General features: G+C 41.2%; 1 protein-coding gene across 1 annotated transcript; it reads right to left on the reverse strand.

The window, feature by feature from the left end:
• Positions 1–1,171: 1,171 nt before the first annotated feature.
• On the reverse strand, positions 1,172–2,785 carry LOC132253884 (vegetative cell wall protein gp1-like). The gene is made up of 3 exons (XM_059737229.1): positions 2,393–2,785; positions 1,390–1,780; positions 1,172–1,275 (listed from the first exon to the last, which is right to left on the reverse strand). Exons 1-3 carry the CDS (start codon positions 2,783–2,785, stop codon positions 1,172–1,174), a joined length of 888 nt encoding a protein of 295 aa, XP_059593212.1.
• Positions 2,786–20,866: the final 18,081 nt, after the last annotated feature.

Genomic DNA, 20,866 nt, shown 5'->3' on the forward strand with positions numbered 1-20,866 from the left:
CTATCTCTTTTCAACACTTAGCAAACTGACCAAAATCAATAAAGAAAGAACACACTTTTTTTTTTTTTTTTTTTTTTTTTAGAGAGGCTTTATGGGGTACTCTTTCTGAATTGTCCATGTAATGGGGGTCCATCAATGACTCCCAACCAATTAAGGTTTAGGGCATCAAGTTTTAAGGATCTTTCAACCACTAACTCCTCGGATTTTACCCCGGACTTTTGAGAATGAATTTTAATACCCAAGCACCTACAGTATGTTAAACTCCACCTATCCACCATTGTAACGAGCATTGAGGTCGGTGACTCCCAACCAATGAAGGCTTAGGGCACCAGGTTTTAAAGATTTTCACCATATACCCCCCAGACCTTGCTCGGCTTTTAAGGCAAGCAAACAACTTTCTTTATTTCAAAGGCTCATTGGCCTTTTGCAGGGTGTTTCAATTTTATCAAATGAGGTCAAATGTACCAAGTCCCAAAATTATCCTAAGTCAAGAGGGAAATAGTTTTTCATCTTATAAACGAAATCTAATGTGCACAGTGTGTGAATAGCTTAAAGTGGAAGAACTAAATTCAATTTCAATAGAAGCTTCAACAATTGAACCACTTTAGTGAGCATAATCCATACTCTAAGTCAAGTGAAAAACAACAGTTCAATTTCTCCTGTTTTAATTTGAAAATTTTTCCTCAAGATTCATGGAGAATAGAGTAAAAAGAGTAAAAAACAAAAACTACAACTAATTTACCAAAATAATTGCATTACTAAAAAGGCTTAGCATACTTCCTTTAACTTAGCATATTTCCTTCCTCATCCCCCCCCCCCCCCAACTGAACTGAGAATTGTCCTCAATGTGATATGAGTGATTGTAATTAAAGGGAGGAAGTGGTACCTCCTGAGTGATATCAAATTCGAATACTGATTGGAGAAACCACATGTTTAAAAAAGAATAGAATATGTGAGAAAAGGAAATAAGAATAACTTAATGCTAAAGGTTAACAAGAAATATTAAACTTGTATTACTTTGAATCCATTTGAGTACAATGTAAAAGAAAAGCAATACAAGCAATCCCAAATATAGTACCAAAATAATGGGATTTCTTTCCAACTAAAAAAAAACGAAATACATAAAAGAAAAGCAATATATATATATTCTGATGAGTGGGTGGTGCTGGGGCTAGGCAGATGGGTCTGCCTCTTTAGCTGGTGCTTCAGATGGGGCCTGAGGCTTTGCTGGATGAGAGTGTGGCACTGGTGTGGTAGAAGTGGAGGGCTTAACAACTGGTGGCAGGTCGAAATGAAGCTGGAGCTGCCTTAAGATGGCAGTGTGTTGAGCCTGAGTGGCCAACATCTGCTATTGGCATGCTCTAATGGTTGCCATCTCTTGAGCAAGACTGCTCTGAGATGCTGTGAGGGTCTCCAATGAACGACACAACTCTCTGTATTCAGAAATGGGAATGACCATCCTCAGTTTAGCTGAAGTGGATGGCTGAGATGAAGCTGGAACAGCTGGTGGAGCTCTGGGAATGGCAGAAGCAGCAACTATTATACCCTCAAGTATGTGTCGTGGGGATGCTCTCCTAGCAGCTGGTTGTGGGCGCTCAGGCTGGTCAACTCTATAAGCTGTCATGTTGTTCCATTTGTCGAGAGTAAATAGCTCACGGCAAATGCGTTTGCGCTCTAGCTGAGGCTCAGAAGAATACCCCAAGTGCTCCAGAATTTGGCAAAGCAGCCTTGGAAAGAGGAGGGGAATGGTATCAGCCCTCTGAAGCTTCTTTTTGTGTACCTTTTCTTCGAAATAGAGAAGGCCTGCCAGAATTAGATGATGAGGCCCAAAGAAAAATCCCTCAGACATCTTGTACAGGGCTTCTAAGAGGACTCCTCTTCTTTGAGTCCAATGCTGCAATGGGTAGAGGTTATGACGTAAAAATGCATCAATCAGAAACATGATTGGAGGAAGCTCCCCCCTCAACAGATGTGATCGCGTGGCAGCTCCTCTGGACAGGGTGTGCACCATCTCCAGCTCAGTATGACTAGTCCAAGCTTTAAAATTATCGAATTGGCTTGGCTCGTAAGGAATTTGCAAGGCTTCAACTATATGGCGTGCTCCCAATATGCCATGCCTCCCATCAATAATGAAATGAATTAAAGTTGGATCCCTGACCTATTTGGTTGTCATGGATTGATAGAAATCCATGGCTATCCTGGGGTAGAAAAAGTCTCTCGGAGTCAGTAGGTGCTCCATGTGGTATCTCCTTAGCAGGTTGAATGACTGTGCAAGCTCCGACTGCAATCGGAATGTGGTTATGTCAAAGCATAGCTCGGAGTGGAATGGCCGAGCTCTACAATCCAAATTTCCCTCAATTGGGGGCTGAGTTAGCATTGGTCGCCTGATTACTTCTTTCGGAGCTATTTCAGCTGGAATTTGGGGCTTGGGAAGTGGCGGCTGAGGCTCCTGTGGTTTTGCTTGCGGTGCCGGAGATGGCACCGAAGATGGAACTGGCGAGAGAACTGGCGAGGGAACTGGAGTTGGAACCGGCGATGGCTCTGGAGATTGCTCCATCAAGTCAATGGGTTCTGAGCTTTCAACCCTTAGTCTCTTTTGCAGTGGCCGACCCCCTGACCTGGTAAGGTAACGCCTCGCTGGAGGCTTTGGCGGCGCAGGCTTCACCGGAGGAGAAATTGCTCTTGGCCGCGGAGGCTCAGAAACGGGATCTGGAATTGGCTCCTTTCGTAGGCTTTTCTTGTGGCTTGAAGGAGAGGAAGACTTGGCTCCTCTAGTTCGCGCCATTTCGGGTTGCCGAAATTTAGCCGGAACGGATGGTCGGAGAAGATGACCGGAGGCTTGCGCGGTGAGGCTTGAGGAAGGAGATGAACAGCCTGCGAGAATGGCGCGCTCTGATTTTGAAACCCTTTTCGCAGCTCAAATGATCGGTATATATAGTAATAACGGAAGACTAAGGGTCAATTTGAGTTTCGCAGAAAAATACCAATTTCGCAGCAAAACGCCATTTTCGCAGCCACTTCGCAATGCGTTTCGCAGCTGCGAAATGAATGTAACTGTGCTGCGAAGTGGCACACGTGTGCCAAAATTGCTTTCGCAATTGCGAAATACCCTACGGAATGGGACTTTTGTTGCGAAATCTGGGCTTTACCGCTTCGCAGCTGCGAAATGAGGGCTCTTGTGCTGCGAAGTGGCACTCGTGTGCCAAACTCGCCTTCGCAGCTGCGAAAATTCTCACAGAGAATCCCAAAGTGTTGCGGATTGGTTTGGCAACAAAATGCTCATTTCGCAGAAGTTTTCTTTAGGCTGCGAAATCTCGTAGAGCTCTGTTTTTGCTCTGTTCTCGCTCTGATTTCGATCCGATTTTTTTTCTTTCAATTTCTTTGCAATTTCTTCCACCTGGGATCATTTAAAAAGATTAAAACACATATAAAAACATGATTTAAGATCAAAAGTATGGAAAAAACTTGAAAATTTAGAAAATTTACAAAAATTTTGGACTGTGTTAAAACCACGTCCATCAAACCCTTCTTTGCTTAGGCTTTTTGAGGCTCAAGGAGGTTGATTTCCTCATTTTCTGGTTTGAATGGCTCCATGAATGGCTTGAGACGATATCCATTGACTCTAAAGCTGTCCTTGCCATTTGAATTCAATAATTCCACCACTCCATTGGAATATACTCGATGAATAATGAACGGGCCTATCCACCTTGACTTGAGCTTCCCAGGAAAGATATGGAGTCTTGTGTCATATAGTAAAACTCTTTGCCCTTCCTGAAATTCCTTGTTGGAGATTAGTTGATCATGCCACTTCTTCATCTTCTGTTTTGCAACTTTGGAATTGATATAAGCATTATTTCTTAATTCCTCCATCTCATTAAGGTCTAGATATCTCTTTTCTCCGGCTCTGATCAAGTCCATGTTTAGCTTCTTTATTGCCCACCAAGCTTTGTATTCAACTTCCACAGGGAGATGACATGCTTTGCCATAGACTAGACGATAGGGAGACATGTCAAGAATAGTCTTATAAGTTGTTCTATATGCCCACAATGAATCATAAAGCTTAATAGACCAATCCTTTCTACTGGAGTTCACTACTTTCATCAATATATTCTTTATTTCCCTGTTAGCTAGCTCAACTTGCCCGGAAGTTTGAGGATGATAAGGTGTAATCACCTTATGCTTCACTCCATACTTGGATAATAGAGTTTCAAAAGGTTTGTTGCAAAAATGAGCACCTCCATCACTGATTATGGCTTTGGGCACCCCAAATCTTGAGAAAATGTTCTCTTTAAGAAACTTGAGAACCACCCTGTGATCATTTTGTTTACAGGGGATTGCCTCAACCCATTTAGAAACATAATCCACCCCCACCAAGATGTAAGAATTACCAAAAGACATTGGGAAAGGTCCCATGAAGTCAATGCCACATACATCAAATAGCTCAACTATTAGAATGGGGTTCATAGGCATTTGATTTCTTTTTGTTAACTTTCCAAGCCGTTGGCATCTATCACAACTCCTACACATGATGTGGGCCTCTTTGAAAAGAGATGGCCAGGTAAACCCTGATTGCAACACCTTCATAGCTGTTTTCTGAGAGGCAAAGTGGCTTCCACATGCATTCTCATGACAATGAGATAGAATCCCCTGCTGCTCATCTTCAGGGACACACTTCCTTATGATCTGATCTGCACAATACTTAAAAAGAAAGGGCTCTTCCCAATAATAAGCATGAATTTTGGCAAAGAAGTGTTTCCTGTCCTGTGCATTCCACTCACTTGGAATTTCACCAGTTACTAAATAATTAGCAATATGAGCATACCAAGGAGTTTTCACTAGAAACATGAGTGATTCTTCAGGAAAATCATCATTAATAGGTAAAGAATGGGAATTATGTGCTATAACTAACCTTGAAAGGTGGTCAGTTACCACATTCTCCACTCCTTTCTTATCTTTGATTTGGAGATCGAATTCTTGTAACAAAAGAATCCATCTAATCAACCTTGCTTTTGCATCTTGCTTTGTCAATAAATACTTCAAGGCTGAATGGTCAGTGAAGACAATGATGAAAGACCCCACTAAATAAGCACGAAATTTGTCCAAAGCAAATACCAGAGCTAACAATTCTTTCTCTATAGTTGTGTAGTTCCTTTGAGCTTCATTCAGTGTTTTACTTGCATAGTAAATCACATAGGGCTTCCCATCTTCCCTTTGGCCAAGCACAACTCCTATAGCAAAGTCACTGGCATCACACATCAGTTCAAAAGGTAATTTGCCAGTTAGGGGCTCTCACTATTGGAGTTGTTGTTAAAAATTTCTTCAGTTGATCAAAGCTATTTTGACACCTTTCATCCCATATAAATTTAGCATCCTTAGCTAACAGCTCACAAAGAGGTTTTGAAAGACTTGAAAAACCTTTTATAAATCTCCTATAGAACCCTGCATGGCCAAGGAACTGCCTTACTCCTTTTACAATTGTTGTGGATGGAAATTTGACAATAAGCTCCACCTTTGCTTTATCAACTTCAATGCCTTTTTCAGAGATGATATGGCCAAGGACAATTCCTTGATGTACCATAAAATGACATTTCTCCCAGTTGAGCACCAGGTCTTTTTCAATGCATCTGTGAAGAACTGCTTCCAAATTAACTAAGCATTCCTCAAATGTACCTCCATATACGGTGATGTCATCCATGAAAACCTCCATAATTCGCTCCACCATATCACTGAAAAAACTCAACATACATTTTTGAAATGTAGCAGGTGCATTGCATAAACCAAAAGGCATTCTCCTATAAGCATATGTTTCAAATGGACATGTAAAAGTGGTCTTTTCCTGATCTGCCACATCAATTTCAATCTGAAAATACCCTGAATACCCATCCAAGAAGCAATAGAACCGATGTCTAGAGACTCTCTCCAGCACTTGGTCAATAAATGGCAATGGAAAATGATCTTTCCTGGTTACAACATTCAACTTTCTATAATCAATACACACCCTCCAACCTGAAGTGAGACGTGTAGTAATTTCTTCTCCTTTTTCATTCTGAACCACTGTGATCCCTGACTTCTTTGGTACCACTTGAGTAGGACTCACCCAAGGGCTATCAGATATAGGGTAAATGATTCCTGCTTGAAGTAGCTTCAGCACCTCAGCTCACACCACCTCTTGTAGATGAGGATTCAATCTTCTTTGAAGTTGACGAATTGGCTTTGCTTCCTCCTCCATATATATATGATGAGTACAAACTAAAAGACTAATGCCTTTCAAGTCGGATATTTGCCGTCCTATTGCCTTCTTACACCTCTTGAGAACTTCCATTAAACAATTCTCTTGATGATTGGTCAGAGATGAAGATGTCACAACAGGACATTGATTATTTTCTTCAAGATATGTATATTTCAGCTCCACAGGTAAAGGCTTCAAATTGAGTTTTGGAGTTTCTTTTTCAACAACTGCCTCTTCTTCTTTATTGAACAAAGGTAGAATTTCTTCTATCTTTCTCCAACTTTGTAGAGTAGCAAGCACAGTAGGAGATTTAGACAAACCTTTCTCAAAATCCACAAGACTTTCATTCAACTTGTCTTGCATATTTTGATTACAATGCTCTTCCACCAAAGTATCAATAATGCACAGCTCTTTTGGACCTTCTTCTTCTTTCGGAGTGATTTGCTTTTTAGACATATAGAAAATATTGAGATCCAGTGTCATGTTGCCAAAAGTGAGTTGCATCAGCCCATTCTTGCAATTGATGATTGCATTTGAGGTAGCAAGAAATGGCCTTCCAAGGATGATAGGAACTAAATTAGCTTCCTTTACAGTAGGATCTGTATCAAGAACAATAAAATCTACTGGATAGTAGAAATTATCCACTTGAACCAAGACATCCTCAATTACCCCCCTTGGGATTTTACTGATCTATCTGCTAGAGATAGAGTGATTGCTGTTGGCTTCAATTCCCCAAGTCCCAATTGCTTATAGGCGGAATATGGAAGCAAATTCACACTTGCTCCCAAATCTAACAAGGCTTTTTCCACTATCTTTCCTCCAATCATAACTGAAATGGTAGGACTTCCCGGATCTTTGTACTTCAAAGGAGACTTACATTGTAAGATTGCACTTACTTGCTCAGTCAAGAAGGCTTTCTTGTTTACAGTCAACCCTCTTTTGATAGTACATAAGTCCTTAAGGAATTTTGCATACGTTGGAACTTGTTTAATCATATCCAGCAGTGGAATATTGACTTTCACTTGTCTCAATATTTCAAGGATTTTAGCTGCATTTCTAATCCCTTTTTTCCCATGTAATGCTTGAGGAAAAGGTGGAGAAGTTGATTTCTTCAGCATTTCTTCCTTCATAAGTTCCTTCTCTGGAATTGCATTCATTGTTGAATCAGAGTCCTTCGTTTCTTCACTGATCTCACTCTCTTTATCTTCCATTTCCTTCCCTTTCTTTATCTCTTCTTCTTTCTCCACATATGGCTCGGGTGTTGGCTTCTCAATTTTTTTACCACTCCTTAGAGTGATCAAGGCTTTGACATCTTTCGTCTGCGATAATTCTCCCTCTTGGCTTTCCACTTCATGGACACCTTTGGGGTTCTGGTGGGGTTGAGAAGGAAATCTTCCCTTTTCTTGCAGTGTATTCAAATTTGTAAGCCTTGAAATTGAATATTGGATGTTATCAAACTTTTGGTTCATATCATTTTGCATTCCATCCATCATTTTATTCAACATACTCTTCACTCTGTCAATTCTTTGATTGATTTGAGCATTGGTGGCTTCTTGGTTTCCAACAAAATCTCCCACTACTTTGCTGAGATTAGCCATTGCTTGTTCAAGACTTGAAGATTGTTGAGATGGTGGATTCGGCTGTTGGTATTGAGTTGCTCTGGCCTTCCATGAGAAATTTGGATGATTCCTCCAACTTGAGTTGTAGGTATTTCCATAAGGCGCATTGTTATTGGGCTTAAATTGTCCAACAACATTTGCTTGATCTCTAAACATTTCCCTTTCAGCTGAAATTGTAGGGCATTCCTCCACCAAATGTTCATATGATTGACAATTAGGACACAACTTCACTTGCACTGGTGCTTCAGCAACAGCTTGCACTTCATGTATTCTTTTTAGCTCCAACTCCTCCAATCTTCTTGTCATAGCTGCCAACTTTGCTTTCATATCATCATCTTCTTTCAAGGTATACATCCCAGCCTTTGCATTGAAAGCATTCAGTTGAGACTTCATCTTACCCACTTCTCCTTTGGTTGGTTCATCCCATCCCCTTGAAACTTCAGCTACATAGCTCAAGAAATCCATAGCTTCCTCTGGATTTTTACTCATGAAATCTCCTCCACACATTGTCTCGAGGAGTTGCTTCATTGAGGAGGACATACCATCATAAAAATAACTCACCAATAGCCAAGTATCAAAGCCATGGTGAGGGCAAGCATTTATAGCTTCCATATATCTTTCCCAACACTCATAGAATTTTTCATTCTCTTTAGCTGAGAAGTTTGAAATTTGCCTTTTCAAGCCATTTGTTCTATGAGTGGGAAAAAATTTCTTGAGGAATTCAGCTTGTAAGTCAGTCCAAGAACGGATACTCCTTGGCCTTAAAGAATTAAGCCAAATTTTGGCCTTATCCTTTAAAGTAAAAGGAAATAATTTAAGCCTCATCAAATCAATTGAAGCTCCTCCCTCTTGGAATGTATTACAAACATCTTCAAATTCCTTGATGTGTGCATACGGATTCTCACTTTCCATCCCATGGAAAGTTGGTAGAAGTGGAACAAGATACGGTTTGATCACTAGCTGCTCTGTAGGGGCACTATACATGATGGTGCACTCATACGAGGTGGATGCATGTGGTCCCTCATTGATCTGAATTCATTAAGGTTGTCTTGACGACCATGGTGACTATGCTGATCTTCAGGTGTAGCTTCCATGATATTCAAGCTGAATTCGAATTCTTTGTTCTGAGGTGTATCACACTTAACAAGCCTTCCTCCTCTGTCTAGTATCCACTTTGGCATACACAACTAGTATCTATTTGCAACTTAAATGAAAATAAAGGACAACAACAAAAACATGGCTACAACAACAAAATTAAACTAGGCTAAATTTTAAAAGATAAACTTGGATTATAAATAAATAAAGAAAGAATGAGAATTAGTAAAGTGAAATAAACGTTACCAACTTGTGATGAAAATCACAAGTGCTCAAAAATGGTATCACTATAAAATTGACACCTTCCCCAGCAACGACGCCATTTGATTCATGCCTAATTGGTGTGCCAGTTGATTCGTGTCCAGCTAGTGCTCCTTGTTTGAGGGAGTAATCAACAAAATTTATAACCTATAACACCATATACTAGGGTAGCAAAGAAAAAGCTACTATAGTATAGTGGCTCTAGGATCGTTCACTGGGAAGGATTAACAAGCTATCAATGATACCAATTCAAAGTGAATTGGTCTTGTTTCATTTCAAGGTTAGCTTAAGAAATAAAACACAAACTTTGATTGGTAAAGATTTAGACTTAAACTAACTAACACAACAAGTAATGGGAATAACTTAGGAAGAAAAACATTCCTTGGAGAGTTAGGTTCACTGGGGTGGTTCCTCATACAAAAGACATAGCTCCGGTCAGATGGTTCATTTCCTTGCGTTAGAGATTCAACATATAGTCAATTCTCTAACCAGTTTTGTACAGATACATCCTTTAATTAGATTTCAACTTTAATTCTCTCACTGATGCAACTTGCAATGGTTCAAGCCTCTCACTAAGCCTTAACCATTCAAGGTGATCTTTAACCTTGGACTTTCCTTCGCAAACTCGCAAGAGATAACTAATGGATGTCTCCTTGGAGTCCAAAAGCTTACCAAGTGTTGGAAATTCCAGAAAATCCTACCTTAAAGTCACCTCCCAGAGGCTCGCAAGGGGTAAACTAGTGCATTTCCATGGTTGGAAATCACTTGCCTTACCAAGTGTTGGCCCAGGTGACTCTAAGGTGTTTTAAGTTAACTAAAAACATAGAAATCACTAAAGGATTTCACTTCCTCTTCATTACTGGCTGAAACCACAAAGCTTTGCATTCTTGAACTTGGAACCTTCCCCGACAACCTTAGCTCCAAGGAATTAGCGGTTTAGTTACTCATTCTCTGGGAAAAACTCCTCAGAGAGTTCATAACTTAGTAAGAAAATAAAAATACAAAGTGAGAAGGTAAGGCAATACAAAGAACTGAACTTTACTTGCTTATCCAAAACTTTACAAAAAGGATCTCCTCTCTGAGAACAGGCTCACGATAGGTACTTATATGAACATAATATAAAACTAATTATTACATAGATATTTTCTCTTTTTACTAACTTAAAAGCTAAGGAATCTTGTAATTGGTGGCTTACAAGGAGTATTTTGGGATTTAGACAACAAAAATCTAATAGAAAATATCTCCAAATGTCGATAGCAAATATCGGGATGCTCCAGGAACTATTTCGCAAGAGAAAATGGTGTCTGCGAGATTTCGCAGACACTCAAGAAGGGCTGCGAAATCACTTTGCAACAAAAAGCTATTCTTGCAGGGCTGCGAAGTTGGCTCCCAGCTTGCGGCATATATCGGGCAACTTCAGAAGGAAATACACCCTACTGTACAAAAAGGCTGCGAAATCACTTCGCAACAAAAGGGTGATTTCGCAGCACTTTGCAAAATGCTTCCTTCAGCTTGGAGTGATTGGCTTGCACTGGCTGCAACTTCTTCGTTTCAACTCCGAATTGCACACCGTTTAAAGCATTGGATTGTTGACTTCTTGATCTTTGAAATGGTATATAGCATGCATCAATTGGACTCCAGAAAGTGCTCCAAAAGTGGCTTCTACTACTGTCATCAAGAATATGCTTCATGGCCGATTCTCTTTACTTTTTCTCCTTGCATTCCAGATTTACTCTTGGCAAATGACTTCCAAGCTTTGCCCAAGATTCCTCAAAATTATCCTCAAACTTGAATTGCTTTGGTGATCAAAATACTAACAAAAACACGAAAACTTACACAAAGTGATTAAAATTGCTTTCAAGGGTCCTTAACATGCCAATTGAGTTAAAAGGCCAAAACTACTACTCAAAAGTGTTTAAAAGGATTAATTATAAGCTATCAAATAGCACTTTTTGAGTAGTAATCAGTTTGTTTGAATCTCCTACTGGGCTTGCTACTCTACAAAGTTGGAGAAAGATAGAAGAGATTCTACCTTTGTTCAATAAAGAAGAAGAGGTAGCTGTTGAAAAAGAAATTCCAAAACTCAATCTGAAACCTCTACCTGTGGAGCTAAAATATACATATCTTGAAGAAAATAATCAATGTCCTGTTGTGATATCTTCATCTCTGACCAGTCATCAAGAGAATTGTTTAATAGAAGTTCTCAAGAGGTGTAAGAAGGCAATAGGATGGCAAATATCCGACTTGAAAGGAATTAGTCCTTTAGTTTGTACTTATCATATATATATGGAGGAGGAAGCAAAGCCAATTCGTCAACTTCAAAGAAGATTGAATCCTCATTTACAAGAGGTGGTGCGAGCTGAGGTGTTGAAGCTACTTCAAGTAGGAATCATTTACCCTATATCTGATAGCCCTTGGGTGAGTCCTACTCAAGTGGTACCAAAGAAGTCAAGGATCACAGTGGTTCAGAATGAAAAAGGAGAAGAAATTACTACACGTCTCACTTCAGGTTGGAGGGTGTGTATTGATTATAGAAAGTTGAATGCTTTAACCAGGAAAGATCATTTTCCATTGCCATTTATTAACCAAGTGTTGGAGAGAGTCTCTGGACATCCGTTCTATTACTTCTTGGATGGGTATTCAGGGTATTTTCAGATTGAAATTGATGTGGCAGATCAGGAAAATACCACTTTTACATGTCCATTTGGAACATATGCTTACAGGAGAATGCCTTTTGGTTTATGCAATGCACCTGCTACATTTCAAAGATGTATGTTAAGTATTTTCAATGATATGGTGGAGCGAATTATGGAGGTTTTCATGGATGACATCACCGTATATGGAGGTACATTTGAGGAATGCTTAGTTAATTTGGAAGCAGTTCTTCACAGATGCATTGAAAAAGACCTGGTGCTCAACTGGGAGAAATGCCATTTTGTGGTACGTCAAGGAATTGTCCTTGGCCATATCATCTCTGAAAAAGGCATTGAAGTTGATAAAGCAAAGGTGGAGCTTATTGTCAAATTGCCATCCCCAACAACTGTAAAAGGAGTAAGGCAGTTCCTTGGCCATGCAGGGTTCTATAGGAGGTTTATAAAAGGTTTTTCAAGTCTTTCAAAACCTCTTTGTGAGCTGTTAGCTAAGGATGCTAAGTTTATATGGGATGAAAGATGTCAAAATAGCTTTGATCAACTGAAAAAAATTTTAACAACAACTCCAATAGTGGGAGCCCCTAACTGGCAACTACTTTTTGAACTGATGTGTGATGCCAGTGACTTTGCTATAGGAGCTGTGCTTGGCCAAAGAGAATATGGGAAGCCCTATGTGATTTACTATGCAAGCAAAACACTGAATGAAGCTCAAATGAACTACACAACTACAGAGAAAGAATTGTTAGCTCTGGTATTTGCTTTGGACAAATTTTGTGCTTATTTAGTGGGGTCTTTCATCATTGTCTTCACTGACCATTCAGCCTTGAAGTATTTATTGACAAAGCAAGATGCAAAAGCAAGGTTGATTAGATGGATTCTTCTGTTACAAGAATTCGATTTCCAAATTAAAGATAAGAAAGGAGTGGAAAATGTGGTAGCTGACCACCTTTCAAGGTTAGTTATAGCACATAATTCCCATCCCTTGCCTATTAATGATGATTTTCCTGAAGAATCACTCATGTTCCTAGTGAAAACTCCTTGGTATGCTCATATTGCTAATTATTTAGTAACTGGTGAAATTCCAAGTGAGTGGAATGCACAGGACAGGAAGCACTTCTTTGCCAAAATTCATGCTTATTATTGGGAAGAGCCCTTTCTTTTTAAGTATTGTGCATATCAGATCATAAGGAAATGTGTCCCTGAAGATAAGCAGCAAGGGATTCTATCTCATTGTCATGAGAATGCATGTGGAGGCCACTTTGCCTCTCAGAAAACAGCTATGAAGGTGTTGCAATCAGGGTTTACCTGACCATCTCTTTTCAAAGATGCCCACATCATGTGTAGGAGTTGTGATAGATGCCAAAGGCTTGGAAAGTTAACAAAAAGAAATCAAATGCCTATGAACCCCATTCTAATAGTTGAGTTATTTGATGTATGGGGCATTGACTTCATGGGACCTTTCCCAATGTCTTTTGGTAATTCTTACATCTTGGTGAGGGTGGATTATGTTTCTAAATGGGTTGAGGCAATCCCCTGTAAACAAAATGATCATAGGGTGGTTCTCAAGTTTCTTAAAGAGAACATTTTCTCGAGATTTGGGGTACCCAAAGCCATAATTAGTGATGGAGGTGCTCATTTTTGCAACAAACCTTTTGAAGCTCTGTTATCCAAGTATGGAGTGAAGCATAAGGTGGCTACACCTTATCATCCTCAAACTTCCGGGCAAGTTGAGCTAGCTAACAGGGAAATAAAGAATATATTGATGAAAGTAGTGAATTCCAGCAGAAAGGATTGGTCTATTAAGCTTCATGATTCATTGTGGGCATATAGAACAACTTATAAGACTATTCTTGGCATGTCTCCCTATCGTCTTGTCTATGGCAAAGCATGCCATCTCCCTGTGGAAGTTGAATACAAAGCTTGGTGGGCAATAAAAAAGCTGAACGTGGACTTGATCAGAGCCGGAGAAAAGAGATATCTAGACCTTAATGAGATGGAGGAATTAAGAAATAATGCTTATATCAATTCCAAAGTTGCAAAACAGAGGATGAAGAAGTGGCATGATCAACTAATCTCCAACAAGGAATTTCAGGAAGGGCAAAGAGTTTTACTGTATGACACAAGACTCCATATCTTTCCTGGGAAGCTCAAGTCAAGGTGGATAGGCCCGTTTATTATTCACCGAGTATATTCCAATGGAGTGGTGGAATTATTGAATTCCAATGGCAAGGACAGTTTTAGAGTCAATGGATATCGTCTCAAGCCATTCATGGAGCCATTCAAACCAGAAAAGGAGGAAATCAACCTCCTTGAGCCTCAAAAAGCTTAAGCAAAGAAAGGTTTGCTGGACGTGGTTTTACCACAGTCCAAAATTTTTTGTAAATTTTGTAAATTTTCAAGTTTTTTCCATACTTTTAATCTTAGTTTTTGATCGTAAATCATGTTTTTATGTGTGTTTTAATCTTTTTGAATGATCCCAGGTGGAAGAAATTGCAAAGAAATGGAAAGAAAAAAAATCGGATCGAAAACAAAGTGAAAACAGAGCAAAAACAGAGCTCTGCGAGATTTCGTAGCCTAAAGAAAAACTTCTACGAAATGAGCATTTTGTTGCCAAACCATTCCGCAAGACTTTGGACTTCTCTGCGAGAATTTTCGCAGCTACGAAGGCGAGTTTGGCACACGAGTACCACTTCGCAACATAGGAGCCCCCATTTCGCAGCTGCGAAACGTCTGCGAAGCGGTAAAGCCCTGATTTCGCAATAAAAGTCCCATTCCGCAAGGTATTTCGCAATTGCGAAAGCGATTTTGGCACACGTGTGCCACTTCGCAGCACAGTGACACTCAATTCGCAGCTGCGAAACGCATTGCGAAGTGGCTGCGAAAATGGCGTTTTGCTGCGAAATTGGCATTTTTCTACAAAACTCAATTTGACTCTTAGTCTTCTGTTATTTTGATATATACTGGTCATTTGAGCTGCGAAAAGGGTTTCAAAATAGAGCGCGTCATTCTCGCAGACTGTTCATCTCATTCCTTGAGCCTCACCGCGCAAGTCTCCGGTCATCCTCTCCGATCATCCGTTCCGGCCAAATTTCGGCAACCCGAAATGGCGCGAACCAGAGGGGCTAAGTCTTCCTCTCCTTCAAGCCACAAGAAAAGCCTGCGAAATGAGCCAGTTCCAGATCCCATCTCTGAGCCTCCGCAGTCGAAAGCAATTTCTCCTCCGGTGAAGACTGCGCCACAAAAGCCTCCGACGAGGCGTTACCTTACCAGGTCAGGGGGTCGACCACTGCAAAAGAGACCCAGGGTTGAAAGCTCAGAACCCATTGACTTGACTGAACAATCTCCAGAGCCTTCGCTGGTTTCATCTCCGGTATTCTCTCCAGTATTCTCGCCAGTTCCATCTCTGGTGCCATCTCCGGCGCCGCCAGCAGAGCCTAAAGAGCCTCAGCCACCGCTTCCCGAGCCCCAAATTCCATCTGAAATAGCTCCGGAAGAAATAATCAGGCGGCCGATGCTAACTCAACCCCCAATTGAGGGAAATTTGGACTGTAGAGTACGACCATTCCACTTCGAGCTATGCTTTGACATAGCCGCATTCCGATTGTAGCCGGAGCTGGCACAGTCATTCAACCTGTTGAGAAGATACCACATGGAGCACCTGCTGACTCCGAGAGATTTTTTCTACCCCAGGATAGCCATGGATTTCTATCAATCCATGACTACCAAACAGGTCAGGAATCCAATTTTAATTCATTTCACTATTGATGGGAGGCATGACATATTGGGAGCACGCCATATAGCTGAAGCCTTGCAAATTCCCTATGAGCCAAGCCATTTCGATGATTTTAGAGCTTGGACCAGTCATACTGAGCTGGAGATGGTGTACACCCTATCCAGAGGAGCTGCCACGCGATCACATTTGTTGAGGGGGGAGCTTCCTCCAATCATGTTTCTGATTGATGCATTTTTGTGTCATAACCTCTACCCATTGTAGCATTAGACTCAAAGGAGAGGAGTTCTGTTAGAAGCCCTGTACAAGATGTGTGAGGGATTTTTCTTCGGCCCTCATCATCTAATTTTGGCAGCCCTTTTTTATTTCGAAGAGAAAGTACACAAAAAGAAGCTTCAGAGAGCTGATACCATTCCTCTTCTCTTTCCAAGGCTGTTATGCCAAATTCTGGAGCACTTGGGGTATCCTTCTGAGCCTCAGCTGGAACGCAAACGCATTTGCCGTGAGCTATTTACTCTCGACAAATGGAACAACATGACAACTTATAAAGTTGACCAGTCTGAGCGCCCACAGCTAGCTACTAGGAGAGCATCCCCACGACACATACCTGAGGGTATAACAGTTGCTGCTCCTGCCATTCCTAGAGCTCCATAAGTTGCTCCAGCTTCATCTCAGCCATCCACTTCAGCTGAGCCGAGGATGGCCATTCCCATTTCTGAATACAGAGAGTTGTGTCGTTGTAGACCCCCATTCTGGGCTTACTTTTATGTAGCCATTTTTGACAGGTGTGGCCATCTAGGGTGGCCACGTGTCAATCTCTAATTGGCTGTTGGGGCACCAGAGTGGTGTTTTTTATGGCCAACTAGAGGTCGACACGTGTCCAAAGAATCTGCAAAAAGCTGCAGACGGTTAGAGGAGCGGGTGGCCAACTGCTTGGTCTGGCTCTTTCCTGGACGTTGGAAGATATTTTTTTGAAAAAAAAAAAAGAGAAAAAAGGGGTTGCAGGTGAGAGTGAGGGGGAGGCTGGCAGCTGCAGAGGGAGGTGGTGTCGTCTGGCCGTTGAGGATACTTTTAGCTGGCAATTGTAGCAAAGGAGGAGGGATCCCATTGACGACTGTGAGAGATTTTGGAGAGCTTGGGCAGGGAGCTTCCTAGAAGGGGCTTTTCATCTTTCTGAGACTGAGTTTTTGAGGAAGAGAGGAGGCAGTTGCATTGAGGAGAGGAACATCTGTCTCAGGCGAGGAAGAAAAGAGCGGTGAGAGAGAGATATTTGGAGAAAGGCTTTTCATGCTGGTCTAAGAGATATTTTGGAGGGTGCGTTTGGAGGCCACAGGAGGAGGATGGAGTTTTCTGGAGAAAGGTGAAAGGATTCTAGGAAGCTAGAAAGGAGTTTTCTGAGGGCGGGAGGAGAGTTCAGAGAAAAAGCCAGGGGGAGCTTGCTGGTAAGAATAGGAGGAAAAATCTTTTGGCTGAGAGAGCAAGCTGCAGAGGGAGGTTTTTCATGGCTTTTTAACAGAGATTTTGAGGCATTTGAAGCTGAACAGAACCTTACCAGAGAAGGGCACTCTCAGGTATGAATGCAGCAGGTATATTGTTTGATTTTGGATCCTTGCTATCCTTTTGCATTTCTTGTTGATATCTGGATATTCATTGATTTGCTTGGGGTGGATATTGGAGGCCACCGGTTTGTTTGTTGAGAGATAATCCTGCCTTTATGTTTGTCATTATTGATTTTAACTTGCTTTGCCTCCATTTGTGATGATGAGATGCTCAAGATTCATGTCTGTGTCTACATTTGATGTGGCTTACTCACCTGCTCGGAAGATCCATGGATGATTCATGAAGTGGATTTTATGAGATTTTCTTTATTTACTTGTTTTCTTTTATGTTCTATTTCCCCATCTTCCTCTGTTTTCTGGTACTCATCCTTCACATGCACCTGGTTTCTCATCCCGACCTGAAGAAGCTATGTGAGGGCTTTCAGTGAGTTTTTCTTAGTTCATTCAGACTCAAGATGATCTGGTTGTTGAGAATCTCCAACTTTTGGTTCGTTTGATGGCATTTGAACAATCAGCAGGGTTGACGTGACCGTTGTGGTATGGAAGAGCAGTTTGATGATAAGAGATGTAAGTTTTGTGGAAGAGATATCACTCGTCTGAGACAGAAAAATATATGCCAAGCAGGGAAGGTATCTAATGGATGCAACAAAGAGAGAGTAAACTATGGGGATTAATTTGATAAGGACGGTAGATGATTGCTCAGAAATCATGAGGGAAGACAATGCCTGCAGGCCGCATGTGTTACTCAGTGACACATCCCAGGCGGGTGACTCCTCATGAACTCCTTGCTGGGCATGTAATTCTGATCATCATGGTTTTATTTTTCATCAAGCTGATTTTACTGCCAGCTCACTAATCTCATACCTACTTCCAACATCCCGTTTCATCACATTGTTACCCACATTTTTAAAGCCCACCATGCACCTACATCCCCATCTGTTATTTCATCACCTTATTCATTGTCATCTTTCCTAAGCCTCATCATAATAATACCATCTCATCACCTTCATCTCATTACTTTCCCAGTTTTTGTACTTCATCACCCATACCATTAACCCTATGCCTGCATCCTTCAACACCTCCTATCCTTCATGCCCCTTTCCTAACCTTCATACCCCCAATACCCTCATCACCATGCCAACTTGCTTACTTCCTACCAACTCACCATTACACCCATCCTTCTCACCTTTAACCACATACTGAATATATGGAAACAAGTAGACAGAGTTGACAAAATTCTTGCCGGGAAGGATGGACAATGCCATAAAGAACCACTGGAGTAGTTCTGTGAAGAAGAAGTTAGGCTCTCATATAGCATCAGTGACCTAAAAAAAGCTCGATGTTACTACTGTTTTGGGGTTGCATCTCCTGTTCCAACTAGGGTCGCTGATGTATGCTGAGAGTAGTTCTTTGCTGAGAATCCTGGTTCATCAGCAGAGGAAGTTCAGTTAGAAAGAAAGGATGTTGAAAGTAGGGAGATCAAAGGGAAATGGGCTCTATAGAAAATTACTGTCTGTCGTGCTATGAATCCATGCAGTCACGTGAATTTGGTGTGCTGCCGGTTTGCGCCCATCTCGGTGCATTTGATCTGGAGAAGTGAATCAATTGACTTGTCAGTCAGAGAAGGAACCAGTCAATAAAGGGAAGAGGAAGCTGAGTGCACGCAAAGAATGAATGATTGTCATGCAAATGTTGCGCCATCTCACTACCTGCAAAACCACAGTGGTGGAAAAGCTGACATCTACAAACTTGGGGATTATGATGCAGGTTTGAGATGCTTGAAAAACTCCAAGGGCATTGAATTTGAAGGGATATCTTGAGAAACTTTCAATGTTGTTGAGATACTTTCACGTTCCTTTGAATTAGAACAGTGGATGCCATGCATGCCGGGACATTTTTCTGATGATAAGGTTGGCGAATTGATGGAGAAGCTGTTAGGCGTCAGATTGATCCCACTGCTGCTTGTTTTGAAAGAGGCGGAGCACCCCGAGCCATCCCAAGAGAAATGGATGAGTTAGATAGTAAAATTGAGCCACTGCTTGCACTACAATGCCCTCAGCCAAAGAAAATGAAGAGGAGTCCTCTATAGATCCTAAATTGGACTTCACCCTGCGTCTTGGCAACGAGAAATCTCGGTGCTGAATCCCTTTGCAGATGTGACATCCCCTTCGGGTCCTTGTGGTTCTTCACCTACGTCGGGATCTGTCGTTTCCTTGTCCCCTTCATCAGTATTATGACTGGTCACACCTAGGTTTCATGTCTCCCGGCTGCTTCGATTTTGAGTTTCTTCAGCACAGTGGCATTTTGACAAGAAGAAGCAAGTGGCTGCTATCTCTCTAGTTGTTCAAAAGCAACATCCGATCCTTATGACTCAGTTTCTTTGCAATGTTGCATCCCATAGAGGCCCTCCCATTATACCTGAATGAGCTTTTCAATCCATTTGCTGCTATTGTACCTTCTGTTACTTTCATCTTAGCTTTTGGAGAGGTTATTCCATAAGCAATGTGCAGCAGATTTGGACTTTTTGAAGGCGCAAATTTTATATTGCTAGCCCGTATTTTAATGATGACTTGCCATCCAATTGGGAAGATCCTAGACTTGGTACTTAGTCATAATGAATCAGTATTCAAACGGGCTCAATTGAAAGCACTTGTCTCCATCCTTGGCCAAGAGGCTAGCAAAGATGTCAATTCAAAATGAATATGGGAATATGGGTACAAAAGAAACTAGCAGATTAATGGGTGGCGTTCTTTCACTAGGTGACATTTATATCCAGAAATTCTTATTCTTCTGTGGGAGGGCTACGATCTCAAAGTCAGGTCCAAGCAGTGAATAATCATTCAAATTCCATGGCATCATTAAAGGATTTGAGTGTCCATGAGAATGTTCCTTTTGACACAGATGATTTTCCCCAACTGACCGCTCACCTTAATTCTGCTGGTAGCTTTCAAGGATAGTTGGGTTCTCTGTGGAAGCGAAGCATTGGAGTTGTCCATCAAAACTGAGAATTCAGTATCCAGAATGAAGATTTTCTTGTATTACCAGGATTTAAGGGTAGAAATACTGATTTTCCTATGGACCCTCACCGGAAAGAATAACTTTGTGATAGTGCTGTGTCTATGATGCAATTTCAGCATTTTCCTATGGGACGACTTGATGGATTTAACTTAGGGGCCCTTCACTCATCTCATCTTCGGCAGCAACTACATCAAGCCATCCATAACCAGTTTAGCATGGGCTCCAGTGGCAGTACAGGACTTCACATGCTGTAAAGCGAGGCGAGTGATGCAAGAAGCAATGGATTCACAGGAAGCAACAAATAATACTAAGGCAAACATTTTAAACCCATATGATGAGGGAATGGGATAAAACATGAACCCGAGACTGAAAAGGTTGTTTGTGGCAGTCCAGGTGAATCGACTATTGAATCAGATGATGTAAAGAAGGAGATGACTGAAGGGAAACGGGTTCCTTTGAATATTACTAAATTTGATCATGAATGTTTGAGAAAGACCGCTGACAATCAAGCATATTAAGGGGATCCATATAAAGAATTGTGGGTTTCCTTTGTTGACCGAGTTGGTCTTAGTCACAGATATTCTCATCCATGGCTGCTGATATATCTCCAAATTCTTCTTGATGCTGCGGAAGATATTGTTGAAATAGGAAAAACTGGTTGGAGAGATCAATTGTTACTCTGATTTGATTTTGATTGAAAAGGA

The sequence above is a fragment of the Vitis vinifera genome, chromosome 6 (assembly GCF_030704535.1).
Source record: "Vitis vinifera cultivar Pinot Noir 40024 chromosome 6, ASM3070453v1".
Lineage (NCBI taxonomy): Eukaryota > Viridiplantae > Streptophyta > Magnoliopsida > Vitales > Vitaceae > Vitis > Vitis vinifera.

What these genes read in the sequence shown, in the direction of transcription:
- LOC132253884 (XM_059737229.1), bottom strand. Translation starts at nt 2,785, where the DNA reads ATGGCGCGAACTAGAGGAGCCAAGTCTTCCTCTCCTTCAAGCCACAAG. An exon ending in CTGAAATAGCTCCGAAAGAA is followed by an intron (nt 1,781 to 2,392) that starts GTAATCAGGCGA and finishes TTCGAAGAAAAG; the next exon opens with GTACACAAAAAGAAGCTTCA. An exon ending in CCTCACAGCATCTCAGAGCA is followed by an intron (nt 1,276 to 1,389) that starts GTCTTGCTCAAG and finishes ACCTGCCACCAG; the next exon opens with TTGTTAAGCCCTCCACTTCT.